A 15642-nucleotide genomic window follows, 5' to 3' on the forward strand; every position below is an offset into this window, starting at 1 on the left:
AGTTGATGCATCAAAATGGCTTGAAAAAAATCGATAAACCCGAATATGATATTCTCATTACAGGTTGCCATTAAAAAAAATGTAAGTTTTATTGCGCATGCCCAAGATACATGAGTTAAAAAAATTGTAAATCATAGAAATTTATGATCCATTAGTCTAGTTTAATGTCCCGCAAACAGAATTGAAAAATATTTTCATGGTAATGAGTGGTAAAGTGGCCCCTGTTTTTTGGGACACACGGTATAGTTATACAAATATAATGTAGTTATTACGATGGCACATATAAAACGACAAAAAATAAAGTTGACTCTTTGTAACGATGAAAACTTTTTAGGTATATTGAAAGGTTGTTGTGGAGATATGACGTGACAACACGCCATAATAATATTATAATAAACAATACCTAAATGACTAATGAGTAATTCTGTACGTAACATCATAAGTACCTATACCTACCCTCCTACCTACCATCGCCGCAATAAAAACCAATGCGCAATGAGTTTGATTTCAATTACTTATGAAATGTGTAGTATCATATTCAAATAGTAAAAATACACTCAAATATAAATATGAATTTGGACTGAGAATAATTTTTTTTCTCAAAGTCTAATAGTCTCTATAAGTCCTCATAATATATATATATACTGCAGGATGAGATGGAAAGACCCAAAAAATCATTTATTCTAATCAATACTTCCAATTTTAGATTCTTAGCGGAGCGATGAATGTATTGATTTTACAATGTTGTGTCTTTTTTTTTGTTTCTGTGTGCATGATAATTTGTCGAAATAATGATTCGATTTTCAACTTTAGTAGCTTTTCCGGTTGGAAAGTAAATCTAGTTGGTGCGAAGGGGAGGTAACATTTTGAAATTCTCAACAGTTTTCAAAAACACCAGGAGAAACAAAAAAAAAATAAACAAAACAAGAAAAATGAGAATTTTTATGCAAAATAAATTTTTGAGAAAATCGATTTTAGATGTTGGTGCAACTCTTTTCACTGAATGTTTATACTGACATTTTCTACCTAATTGTTCTCTCTATAATATACTCAAAGACAATATTTTAAAATTTTTGAGATTTTTTGTGCCACTTAAGAAATTTCCTGTGGTGAAACAAATGTCATTTAACCTTGTGTTTTAAGGATAAAACGTCCATGGTTTAGGTTTATAAGATACGTGGTCTATGTTGGATTTAAAAATATTAGTCATAAATATTGATCTACCAACATAAATAATTTGTAAAAACGACCTAAGTATCATAAATAGGCACTGGTTCCCAAATTACGTGTATTTTATATTTTTGTAAAACGAATTTTAAGGACTATGATTCTTAGTACAAACATTTTAATTTTTAATAACTAGGAAACTAATCGTTCAAATTTTTATTTCGATACGTCGAAGTTCTCGATAAAATTATCCGCTAAAAAGGAGGCGGTGGGTTCTCAATTTATCATATGTAAAATCAAAAGTTTGTATCGGCAACAGGATACTCCTTAAGTGGTACAAAAAATATCAAAAATTTGAAAATATCTCTGTCTTTGAGTATATTTAAAGATACCAAAAATCAGATTATCAGATTTTGAATAACTGCATCGTATAAAAGAAAAAAAGGGGTGAACATGCTTGGTTAATCACCCTGTAAAGTGAAACCTCTAAATATACCGGGCACTATAAGTCGTTGAAATTTTGTTCGTTTTCGGAGGGTATTCAGATTGTATAATATATGGTTCCCAAGAAAACGTCCGCTATTTGGTCGGAGGTGTCCGTTGGGGAGGTTTCACCCATAATATTATTTTAGGCATCGATTTAGACCGCAACACACTTGTGTAACATGTGCAGCCTAGAACATTATTCAAAAATGTACACGTAATGATATAATATTGTAAACACACATCGTACGATGATGAGGTGTGTATAGTATATAATATACGTTTGTTATTATTTTTTAACTCGGCAGCAGCAGCCCACGTCCCAAACTTAAATTAGAATAATGTTCGCGTTGCGTGTGTAAATAGCATGCATAATAGGAACGTATCTAACGATCTCATACGACGAACAGAAATCTCCCGAAAAAATCTATCCCCTTCCCCAATCGTAACCTCCCCACCGCTGCAACTTTGAGCGTTCCGATAATATACGAGATCGTCGTACCGCAGCGTACGAAGGTCAGCCCCTCTAAAAAATGATATTTATTATTTTTATTCTTATTATTATCATGTCACGAATTGCGACGAATTAGTAGGTATATACTGACAGCGTTTGGGTTCATTGGCAACCGGTTACACCGACATACCGTTCAGTCGCCAACAAGTTGTGCTTAGGTGTTATGTGCGCGCCACTATAATAATATCTGTCTGTATATAGTACCTCTGTTGTCGTGTCTTGTTTTTTTTTTCTGAAAAACTTTCGTTTGCACTCAAGTGTCACGGTCACCTGCAGTCGAAAGCGAATAATAATAAAAACAAAAATGGAGGACGAAGATTCGATGTGGAAAGTGTTTTACAATCGGATACAGCGGAAATTGAGCATCATGAGTACTTCGCCGGACATAAAGACGTAATATAATAATACATTATAATTGAATATCTTATCAATATTTATTCCGCATAAATAATAATTATAATTATTAGGTAGGCACTATATTGTAGTAGTCACCAAGGGCGTATTTTAGGGGGGGGCGAATGCCCCCTTCGCCCCCATCCCATTACTCGTATTTTTTCTATATAATAGGTACATTGATTTAATTAAAACAATTTCCGTTTGATAAAATATATCGTAACTATCGTTACTATTTACTTGCTAATATTGGCCTAAAGTATATGTTTGTAGATTGAAAACATGGTTACGTTCCAGAATAGACCAAAATCGCTTAACAGGTATGGCTTTGCTGCGTGTTCAGTGTTCACAGGCATATTGTTATATCAGTTGATGATATAAATATATAATCGAAAAATTTTCTAAAATGAAGAAAAGGAAAACTGAATTTGTTATTTGAAAATTTCAGTATTTGACTAGGTACCTACCAACCTTATGTTGGTATATATTTGTTATATATATATTAAAAATTAAATCAATATTTAATAATTAAATCTGGTACTCATATTATTTCTTTACGTGAAAAAAGAAAATTTAGTTTCGCCCCCCCCCCCCCCATGGTCTTGACTCAAATACGCGGTTAGAAGTTACTCCAATGGCCTGTGGCCGTGACTACATAGTTAGTTTTAAGGATAACTGTCCAGTCGTAAGGTGTGTAATTATAATATTTTTACTTGCTTATTTTTAGATACCGGTCTTGCCGTAGGGGGTAGGGCTGTTATCTTAATTGTACTGTATAACTAGGACATAACAATTTATTAATATGTATAATATATTATCATATTATATGATAGCAATCACACAATCCACAGACCACAGTTGAAAATATTTATAAATCATAACTTCCTAATTATATTATCCCCTAGCCCCATTGCATTGCAAAATATACTTAAATTTACTACTTTTACAAATATCTTTGTCGCAAAGAGTCATATAGTTGTCGGATTCAAGGGGGAGGAAATCGACGCCTTCTAAAAACAAAAAAAAAATGTGTTGTATAACTTTATACAAATAATAATTAGGTACATAATCAGTATTTTTTCACCATTGATTTATTTTAATATAAATATTTTTATTGGGTCTGGATATAAGATTTTTGTTTCTAAGTGATTTGTTGCTAGGTTTTCCTTGTCATGGCAACCTTGCCATATTTACCTTGTGGATAAATAATATCGAGCTATGCGCTACGGTTGTTTTCATCACAGCGTAAGTATAAGTTCTATAACTGGTTTATCAAACAATCAATTAATTAGGTGAACATTTATTTTTGTTTTTTTGTTATTAAAGAGATAAATATATTTCAAAATAATGAGTTTCCTAATAAATGTCATATATATTTTATTATATACTTAAATTATTTTCTAAAAGGACAGCTAAAAGAATTATTAAACGATTGGATGACCAAATAATAAAATGATAGGTATTGTAGCTACTTATTATATAAAAAATAAAAATTTATGATATAATTGAACATATCGCTTATACTTATATTTCCTATAATTAAGTAACATAAAATAATAACTTTGAACTATAGTAACTACCATTTCTATGTTATATTTTGTATTGAAGTATACAATTATAATTTATAGTCAAAAATATATACCCCTCCCCTTCTCTTTGTAAATCTTGGTTATGCCACTGATATGTATGGTATGTTATGGCAAACTTTATGCATACTTAATCGAATGCTTGAGACGTATTAAAAAGTGATTGTAGTCTACATGAGATATGTTATTGTATAATATATTTTAATAAAACTTTTGGTAATTATATAGACTTAGAGTTATCTTAATTATGATACAATTCTAACAGTGTATTGAATATTAAAATGCATCGCTAAATTATTTTTTGAATTTAAAACTTTATTCAGGTATCCGAAAGCATGTAAAATATGGTTTACTAATAAAAAAAACAAAAATATTGGTACATTTTAAACAATTTGAGAGCTTATTTTCTCTACGCGTATAATGTGTAACTAAATATATATATTATTTCTTAAAAAGGAATAATTTGTTAATAATAATAAATTACTAAAATATTTATCCATAAATTATGTTGTTAGTTGCAGCTGGTCGTTATAGTAATCTGGTATTTTATTAATCAGGTTTTTGTTTCCAGCTTAATGATTTACAGACTAAGTCCAGGGGTATCCAACATTTTTTTTTTTAAATTGAACTCAATCTGTGATACATTTTTTGACATTTCGAGCCAAAACATGCAGTACCGCAATGCAATAAAGTAGGTAGTAAAGATGGCTAAAGAATCATTTTATTATTATATTTCACATTAATCTTGCGAGGCATGAAAAATAATTTTACCATTATTTTCTTTTCATTAATTAATGATCTCACTTATCGATTGAGTTCCTCGTAAGATCAACTCGGATATTATTTAATAAACATTATATACCTCGGAACTTGGGGTTGAATATCAAAACAACAGTCAGCTTGGCGAGACGGCTATAAAAGCTTCACTGCGGCCGTAGATTGGAGACCCCTGAATAGCTGAACTGTACACAATGTATTATTATGTTTCACAAATAGTTTTCCCGTCACTCGACACAATCGCTTGACAACAATTTTTGTATTGTTAAATCGAAACAACGTATTTTGTGATATTTAAAATATCTAAAATAATCACGTAGATGTACCTATTTCTATATATGATGGTATATCGGTATGTACCTATAATTAGGTACACATCTAAACATTACGCATATTATGTACAAAAATGAAAAGTGTCAACTCATAATGATCTAATAGTAAATTAACGAGTCATAATAACCCCAAGTATATGTATACTATCTTATGTACAAAAGTGTATGTTGTGACTTAATTTGTAATATATTGTTCATAGATAGATTATTATTTTTAATTGGTTTTCAAAATAGGCATTGCAAGAAATTCGTTGTGCAATGGAACAAAGTTGACATGAAGCATACGTAATTAGTATAGATGTATAATACAACAATTAATAGTATTGCGAATTATAATTGTAAGTACCTAATTAAAGTTGTTTTATTTTCGATTGTTTACTCATTGCTCGTGTTACAATCATAGTGAACAATTAAAGATAAATCAATGGACATCCGAGCTTATGTTGTAAATAAAATAACAATACTGGTAACAATAATTACTCGTCAAGTACCTACTACAGTAAAAAGTTGTAATAAGTTATAAGTACCTATAACTGAAATATTAGTTAGAATTAGACTATTATTAATTACAGTGGCGTACCGACGGGGGGGGTTTTAGGGGTTTAACCCCCCCCAAGTAAAATACGAATAATGATTTTTTTTATGGAATATTATATTTAGGCTAGGATCATATTATGCGGTTTGTCGGTCGGTCACTTACCGGTGGTTTTAAAAGGTTCCGTATATCGGTCTAGTCTGGCCCCGATAACGCGTTAGTAATTATTTTTGTCGAAAAATAATTACTGTCATTCCATGTTACATTAATTTATTACATGGGTCGTGGTTGCTTATGAGCAAAGTACTAACTTCATACACAGATATACGTGTGCGTGTAATGTGTATAATAGATAATATTTTGTAATCGTAATATCGTTGCTATCTACTTTGAATCATGCGATTTGACATAATAATAAATATTATATACCATCTAAACTATTCTACAAATAACCGATCGACGATAAGGTACTAGTCGATTACACTAATCTGCAACGTGAATACTCAGAATACTGGCTCAATTTCATTTTATTTTGAACTCTCGTTCAGAACGAGTCGTTCTGTGTTCAATATTTTTGTATTTATACAATTATTTAATATTTTAAACGTAATTTATTGATTTATTATTTTAAACGTAATTCATTTTTTTTATTTATTTTTCAATATGAGTGATAAGAAAAGAAAATTAAATAACACCACTCTAACGATGTTTTTCAAAAAAAAAAAGGAAACGAGTGAAGACGAAGACGAATCTAATAATTCAAATTCTGTAACACCCGTTGAAAACAATAAAGAAAAAAGCCCGGTTAGTAAACTAAGTATGAATGATAATGATATTGCTAATTATTTTAAACAAACACATACGTCAGATGAGTCGAAATTATCTATTTTTAAAACATTATGGTACCCAGATAAATCTTATCAATTTCCTACTAGTGGAAAACGAAATTTAAAATTTCAATTTAACTGGTTTTCTCGATGGGAGTGGTTAGCTTATTCAAAAACAACGGACGGAGCTTATTGTAAATATTGTGTATTTTTTTCTTTGCACCATGGCGGTGTAGGAAGTGTTTCACTTAAATCTCTCGTAAAAATTCCTTTTTCAAAATGGAAAGATGCTGTAGAAATTTTCCGCAATCATGAAATAACCGAGTATCATAAAATGGCTGTTCTTCGTGCTCAGAATAGATTAGCTATTACTGAAAAAAAACAAATTTCGATAGATTTGCAACTAGATTCTGCTTTAAAACAACAAATACAAGATAACCGTTCAAAATTGTCGCCCATAATTGAAACTATAATATTTTGTGGACGACAAAATATTTCTCTTCGGGGGCACAGAGATTCTGGATTACTTGATTTTAAAGAACCTATTGAAAACGACGGAAATTTTCGTGCCTTATTACGATTAAGAATTCAAAGTGGGGATATAAATTTAAAAAAACATATATCTACATCATCACTTAATGCAACATATATTAGTCCCAGAATCCAAAATGAAATTATCGATTGCTGTAATAATATAATGGTTAATTCAATTGTTTCAAAGATAAAAGTTGCTGGGGTATTTTCTATATTAGCAGACGAAACAGCTGATATTTCATGTAAAGAGCAATTCTCTTTATGTGTTCGATATCTAGAAACCAATACTTTAAAATTACGTGAAGATTTTTTAAAATTTGTTCCAGTAACTAGCTTAACGGGAGAAAGCCTCGCTCAAACTTTATTAGATAATCTAATAAATCTTGGAATAGATTGTTCTTTTATGGTTGGACAGGGATATGACGGGGCTGCGGCTATGAGTGGTCGTTTTAATGGTGTACAAGCATATGTTAGAAAAAATAATGATATGGCTATTTATGTCCACTGTGCCTCTCATAGTTTAAACTTGGCTATTTCTGACGCTTGTGACCTTCAAAGTATTCGGAATTGTATGGGTGTACTTAGTTCTGTATACAATTTTTTTAATACTCCTAAACGACAACAAGTTCTTTTAAGTAAAATTGCAAGTATAGAAACAAATACAAAAGCCACTAGACTTAAAAATCTATGCCCCACAAGATGGATTCAACGACATGAATCAGTTTTAATTTTCTTAGAACTACAAAATGCTGTTACAATTTCTCTTGAAACCATTTCTTCGTGGCAAGACAAAACTACTTGTTCTACAGCTTTACAACTATTATCCGCAATTCAGAATGTTGAATTCCAGATATCCCTCCGTACTACTGCCAAGATCTTTGGTATAACTTCTCCCTTGAGTCGTTTATTACAAACAGAAAATCTAGACTTATCAACTGCAATGATTCTCGCAACAAACATTGAAGAAATGTTAATTAAAATGCGTAATGATAGTGAAAAAGAATTTAATTATATTTTCAATGATGTTCAAAAAATATGTTCTGATTGGGATGTTGATGTTAAAATTCCACGAAAAGTTGGCAGGCAAGTACACCGTAGTAATATTGAAACAGATTCACCTGAAGTATATTTTCGTGTTTCAATATTCATTCCATTTTTAGATTTTTTTACTACCCAAATTCAAAAACGTTTGTTAGATCATAAACAAATTTTGTCAAGTTTTCACTGTCTCTTGCCATCAAAAATAAATAATTTAGAATTCAAAAAACAATTTGAGACTGACATTGTACATTTAGTACGTCGTTATGAAAAAATCGTTAACTGCAGTGAAGAACAAAGTATCGGAGAACTTAGATTATGGTGGAATTATGTAAGCCAAATGAATGACAATCTTAAAAATGCCCATTCAGCTTTACTTGTATGTGATGAAAAAATATTTCCAATTATACGAAAACTTTTAGTTATTCTTGTTACTCTACCAGTAACGACGGCCACACCAGAAAGGACTTTTTCGACTCTTCGTCGTCTCAAAACCTATCTACGAAATACAACCGGAGAATCTCGCTTAAACGGATTAGCAATGCTAAATATTCATCGGGATATTGAAATCTCAACAGACGCAGTACTAGATGAATTATCAAAATCATCGAGACGAATTAATATTAAGTTATAACTTAATAGGTTAGTGTTTTTAGTCCATAAAATATACATTTTTAAAAAATTTTAATGTGCATGTCTTTAAATATAAGAAGAATACAATTGTTTAAACATTTTTTTTTTTTTATATATGTATATAAAATATGGTAACCCCCCCCATTAAAGAATTCTGCGTACGCCACTGATTAATTATGAAAAGAAAAAAAAACATGAAATGGTAAAACTTATATAGTTTGAAGCATATCATTTACGTATATTACGAATAGCAAATTTTAAGTAGGGTGCCTTTTTATTACACAACTAACTAAACATAAATTTAATGAGCTAATGTGTTTCGAGATTATACAGACATTTGAATATTGTGGTTCTATAACCAAAGTCGATAAAACCTATAGCTGAATTGAATATGTTTAAAATGTTCATGCATAATATTATAGTTGTTTAGATATTGATGATTAAGTACGTCATATCAAAGTGATCAAACACAATAATAATATTAATAATTCTTATAAATATACTTAATAACTCAATAACCAATTATAAAAAAATAACGGGGAAGTCATCTCGTAGTATGAACTAAATATATGCAGAATGATTATCCAAACGATATATCTAATATATTATATAGGTCTAATATGCACCAAACATATAATAATCATCCCCATATTCTCCTTTAATAACTAATTTACCCAAATTCTGATTTTTGGAATTTTTAAATACAGGTTCTCAAAACATTTTTAAAAATGTATCAGAATTTGTGAAAAATTTAAGGAGTGTCTAGTTGCGATACAAAATAGAATAAGCAGTCTTCCAATAATTTAAATATTTAAACTTATGAAATTATAAAAAGTTACACAACTCGTTATTTACTCGTTTGAGTTTTGATTTTTATGCGTTTAAATGGTTAGAAAAAATATCTTCTATATAATGCAGGTACGATTTATAAAATAAAGCTCTCATTTGAAAAACAGAAGTTTGTTATGTTATGTTTGATTTAAAAAATCTGAATAGTTTTAAAATAATGTAATTTCATCAACACGTAACTATTTTTGCAAATTCCAAAAACCAGATTTTGAATAACTACGTTAATGAAGCAAAAAAACAAAACAAGGTGAGTCTACTTGGTAAATCACCCTATATATATATATATATATATTAGGGCTCGAGTGTACCTCATTGTTGTTTAAGGGCCGTTCTTACAATGTCCGGTTAAGTGTCGGTTAAGACTAACCTGGTAGAATTCTATCGGTTAACTCATGATAAATTCTTCCGGTTAGTGTTATCAGGCACTAACCGAGCATTGTAAGAATGGCCCTAAGTTTCTTTAATATAAATATATATATATATATATATATATATTCAATGTTGATTCAATGTTAAACTATTGTATACGAACAACCATATACTGAGCGGAAACGATGAGTCAGTTTTTATTCTAAACTTAAAGATATTTTATTTTATATTTACGTATATTATACTATTTGTAATTTGTCTGTTAGTAATACGTTAGTTGAACTCATAATAATTGTAGTCAAGCACAAATTGCATAATATAAGCATTATAATATTATTATTTAGGTACATAACTTACTATTACCTAACTATTAATTATTAAACATATTACAAACTATTATATTAACTCATACAACTATCGTGGTAGGTACTTACCGAAGAATGCTGTGAATTTGTAGGTATTAGTTTTACCACTAAATAGCTTAAAATTTAATTTAAATATTAATTTTTTTAATATCATGTGTAGTCAAGCATTGTATACGTTATGGCGTAAACTTTTAAGACCCCATGAATAATATTTTTTTGAATTACAACGATGTAACTAAAACTGTTCAATAACTATTGTAGTTTCCAATTTCGTCAAAATTTGAACTTTAAAGCATTTAAAGAAAATTCTGCTAGATATGTAATTTTGATATTTTTAGGTTGCTGAGAGAACGATTTATGGGGTTGTATTAATGTTATGAGTCTTATGCGTATATAGGTATAAATTAAAAATTGTATGAAATGTTAACTAAACATACACATTATATTATATTAAAAGTCAATCAGCGTTGTAGGTATTATATAATTCTGATTAATTCGTACCTATATAAGTATGAAGTGTGATGCGTATGAAAAAAATTTTGAAATAACTGCCATGTATTTATATAAATTATAATAGTATAATATGTAAAAATGTTCATAGCATGAACAGAATCAAGTATTAATAATAGACAATTATTTATTCACATGGTATGACTTCATCCTATTGTTTTATATTTTTATATCTAAGTTACAACAGTTCTTTCAGGTAAGTTATCAGGCAAGAATCTTGAGAATATTTTCTATTTTACTATTAAATATATGTAGTTTCTTATTATATATAGTTATATTGATATTTTTTTCTATAGCGTCACCTTGAGATCATTATCATATAGGCAATTGTCTTTGGGCTTAAAATGTTCCAATGCCCTACTTATTACGACACCAATAATCATTTTTTTTTTGTTTTTTAGAACACATAAGATGATATTATGTTCCAAATGTTTTGAAATGATAATATTTTAAAAACATAAGTAGATAGGTGTTGTTAATTGGTAGCATATACCACATACCGCGAAAACCACTCGGCGACCTTAGGTCTTCGGTATATATATATAGGTACCTATAGGTATTCGTTAGTTCATTGTTAGCTATAATACACATTTATCCGATAATTCGAGTTATAATAATGCTATAAATGAAACATCAAACGATGGTGGACGTACAAAGTATATTAATTGTGTTTTCGACTATAGTATATACTTACGCTTTTTTTATTTGGAAAATTTAAATGAAACTTGAAAATCGGGAAGACTTTTTAATTACATTTAAGTGTCTGAGAATGTCCGACTGCAATATCTATTACACACACACTTGGATCTTAGTTATTTTGAGTGTGTGTGAGTATAGTGAGTCATGTGTTGAGATATACATAAAGGTGTACATATATGACGGTGTGAGCACTTCGCGCCACAGTCTGTACATATTACTATATAGTTTTCTCCTTATTTGATTCATCGCCAATTACAATATTACATAGACATTAATCTCGCATAATTTCTATTGATCTTATACCAGTTACTACCTACATCATTTACAATGGACATCATTTTTTATAGACTCGTAGTAGTTTATTTTTACATCACCAAAATTAAATCTGACCATGTACGCAACATATCCGGCAGTTCATCCGGGGGTCAAGGGTTACGGAAAATAAACATATACTCGTATAATGTGTTTGCTGATTGCTCAGGTGCAGTAAGTATACGTTGCGCCCAAATTGTTTAGCCAACCAAAAAAATTTATAATCCGCTCGAGTCATATGTGTATACAGTATACGACCAAATAGAATATACGATATAATGATTTATTATCGTCATGGTCTGTTGGCGTTAACGTTCAAATGCACATCCGTCGAGAATGGACTATGTGCACACATTTTTAATATAATATTTACAATCATATTATACGTCTGCAAAACCTTCGTCGATTGTTTACCTAATGAGCACTACTCAACTATATATGACTACAGTTATAGAACTGAAATTAATGTTTAATGTTTCCTTCCGGTGCGATTAACGATCGTTATAAGTTATAAATTGTCAATAGAAGTTAAACTGCTAAACGAATGAACGTGTATGATATTACATACAAGGTGATTCGCCAAGTATGCTTAACCCTATTTTTTCCATTAGACTTCAATAATTAATTTTATTCAAATAATGAATTTTGGAATTTTCAAATACACTTCCTCAAAGATGAATTTTTCAAATTCTTAAATTTTTTCGTACTACTCAAGGGGTGTCTCGTGTGACTATACAAACTTTTGTTTTCAAACGGAACCCCTTTTTTTACTACACAAATTATTTTGTTAATGATTTTTTTGAAAATTTAAATACGCTTAATTCAAAATTCTGAATTCAAATGAGTAGTTTAAAATAGTAATATTTGTACTAAAAATATAATTGTCTTTTAGAAATAATTTAATAAAAATTTAAAATAAACTCAGTATTTGAACTATACTCTGTTCAGCGAGAGAACATGCCGATTCTGCATATATTATCCTTCCACAATCATTGAAACCTGTGCCCTTACGGTAGGATATTGCGTAGGGGAACACGTTTTGGGGGGGGGGGGGCGGTGTATTCTCTCGCTGAGCAAAGTGAAGTATTTATTATACTTCGGCCGTTTATTACAGATTTTAATGATGTTGATCAACTATAATATTAATGACTAACATTTTTAAATCACCATAACTGCCCCCCGCCATTTATTATAAGCCCAACTTTCATCCTCAAAACACCAAGTCCAATAACTCAACACCAGTCGACGAATTTTGATTCTAATGGGTCAAATTTTTTTTTGAAAAATTATACACGGAATAACTCACAGTTGTAAAGAGCTAAGAGTTCTCATTTGAAAAAAAAAGTTTGTATCTCTATATAGGATACTATACCTTGAGTAGAACAAAAAATCTCAAGAATTTGAAAGTATGGTATATTAAAATCAAACATCTATATTTAAAAATTAAAAAAATCAGGTTTTAAATAGCTGCATTACTGAAGAAAATAAAGGAAGTGAGCATAGTTCTCGATGAATCACTCTGTATATGTAACGATTATAATTTATCAGTAAATGCAAATTATAAACGCCCATAATTGTTTGTCGGAAATATTAACGAAGGTAGGGTTTTTTTTTATTCATTGATAAAATATATTATAATATTATACTTGTATTATTTTGTTATATCGGCCGTTGTGCTCTCAAAAGCCGATCGGGAATTAATAATTAATTTAGTTAATAGATAATAGATAATTGTCTTGAGTCATGGTGACTATATATAATTGATATATAGTTGTTATAATATTAAATATTGCGATTAAAATACGATACCTAGTCGATAATAAATGATATTAAAACGCTTCAATTATTTTGTTGGTTATATTATGTAGACTTGGCGGTATTTGTATACTTACGTGTTATACTGCAGCAGGCAATTCAGTGTTTGTTGTGTTATGTGTGCACTGTTATTTAATTTGTATGGGTAGGTGCATAAATGTTTCGCGTTAATATTCCGAATAGTATATAATATTTTTCAGTCATCGATTTCCATTTACAATCTATATAGTGTTGACACTTTGGTGTATTGTACATTGTTTTATTTTTTTTTCATTTAAAATGTCGGAAGTGCATCGATATGATCCTACAGAATCAATTTTCGCAGACATTCGGAACTACTATGATCAGAAAAAAGAAAATCGTAACTATGATGAGCTTCAACATTTTTTAAGGTGATATTATACTTGCCTTGCTATTTTTGAGATCCAAAAGTTGTCCTGCAAAACGCTATAAACGTATAGTTAATATATTAAATAGGTAGTGTAAGCATTTTAAGCATTAACGCCATTAACTAAGATTCTTGTACAGATATTTTCTAATGTAATTATTGATTTATATCAAATGTATACTGTAGACCAGCGTTTCTCGACCTTTGGTACGTTGAAAGCTCATATGCGGTACACTAGGTAAGAAAATCTCGTTTCGTGAAGATAACTAGAATGGATCATTATTCGTATTAAATATTAATTACTTCATTGATATATCAATAATGATTGTGAATATTTCATTTTCCATTATAATAGTACATTAAATGCTTAAAAACAATTATAATTTTATAGTTCCTAGAGAAATAGTATATTCCATACATGTAAAATAACGTTTACATTTTTTGATGAACAAAAAAAAAACAAAAAGTTATTTGGTTAAGTGTTACACGAATATTTTCAAACTGTATAGGTGATGGTACGTATATGTAAATAGGTTGAGAACCACTGCTGTAGACAACTATTATTTAATAATATCACAAATGTTCATGTGCACATTGTGCACATTATAATTATATTATGTTGATATTATTTACCTATCTATAATCACAGACGCAAATTACGTTTGAAATCTGGGGAGGGGCTAGGTTGAAGGCCTTTTATAATAATATTGAATAAACTTTGGAGGCCATTAAATTGTTTTTCGGGAGAGGTGGCTTAGCCCCCAAAAAGTCTAAAAAAGCCTAATCCTATGCACCTATGCCTATATAGAACTGTTGAATTTTATGTAAAATCAGATTTTCTAAAGAGCCACATTGTTCTATTTCATCAACCAGGTATTCTATTTTCGGTTATTTTTTGTGCCTATTTAATATAATATTTATTAACCTTCAGCTGACGGGTTATACAAGTTATGATAAAAGTAATTATTTAGGCAGTGGATTTTTAGCATACAATAAATCATATAGATTCATAAACATCGTCGCCGAGAATATCATAGTTAAAAGGACACGTTTACACGAAGTTAAAATTAAACATATATTGTAATACTATAATGATTATTTATTCTCATACGCGATATGCGTTAAAAAATGAATAAAAAGTGAATAACAGAATAACTAATAAGTACTGCGACATAAAATATTTCGTTACTGGATGAACAATTTACGTACTAAACGATAATATACAAACAATAAGTAATACAAGTCGTTTGATAGGTTGTAAAGAAAAACTTCCTATTAGTTAGTTATACTCTAATATAAATTTATTTTACAGTCAAAAGAGAAGGTAAACAAAAAAACAACAACAACAACAATACTATAATATTCTATGTATAGTTCCGACGTACAAAATATGTTACGTGTATGATGGGAACAAATTATTGCAAATTACAAGTTATAATAGAACAGCAATAAAATAGTTCGTATTATAATGCTTTTATGTTAGAACTTTATTATTATTTACGAGAATATTCTTTAT

The 15642-nt window shown here is 29.5% G+C and overlaps 2 protein-coding genes across 4 annotated transcripts in view; both read left to right on the forward strand.

The window, feature by feature from the left end:
• stac (C2 and C2B_Munc13-like domain-containing protein staccato) overlaps positions 1-15642 on the forward strand; it is a 42816-nt gene that overhangs the window by 13631 nt on the left and 13543 nt on the right. The window contains exon 1 of one of the 3 annotated variants that reach the window (XM_015519804.2): positions 2279-2557. The exons of 1 other annotated variant lie outside the window; for it this stretch is intronic. In XM_015519804.2, the coding sequence (XP_015375290.1) occupies positions 2469-2557 (89 nt within the window). In that variant the 5' untranslated portion in view covers positions 2279-2468. Of the gene's footprint in view, positions 1-2278; positions 2558-13914; positions 14131-15642 lie in introns of those variants that run through there. One more of the 3 variants, XM_089222137.1, reaches the window with a different exon arrangement.
• LOC149057066 (zinc finger MYM-type protein 1-like) lies at positions 5828-8722 on the forward strand. Its single transcript, XM_089222139.1, has 2 exons — positions 5828-8565; positions 8630-8722. The coding sequence occupies exons 1-2, from the start codon at positions 6451-6453 to the stop codon at positions 8630-8632; spliced, it is 2118 nt and encodes a 705-aa protein (XP_089078265.1). The 5' UTR covers positions 5828-6450; the 3' UTR covers positions 8633-8722.

This window comes from Diuraphis noxia, unplaced genomic scaffold (genome assembly GCF_037042655.1).
Source record: "Diuraphis noxia isolate RWA-SAM2 unplaced genomic scaffold, SU_Dnox_SAM2 contig0003, whole genome shotgun sequence".
Taxonomy (NCBI): Eukaryota; Metazoa; Arthropoda; class Insecta; order Hemiptera; family Aphididae; genus Diuraphis; species Diuraphis noxia.

Bases quoted from the DNA above. Each gene is read 5' to 3' on its own strand.
- LOC149057066 (XM_089222139.1), top strand. From the start codon at position 6,451: ATGAGTGATAAGAAAAGAAAATTAAATAACACCACTCTAACGATGTTT.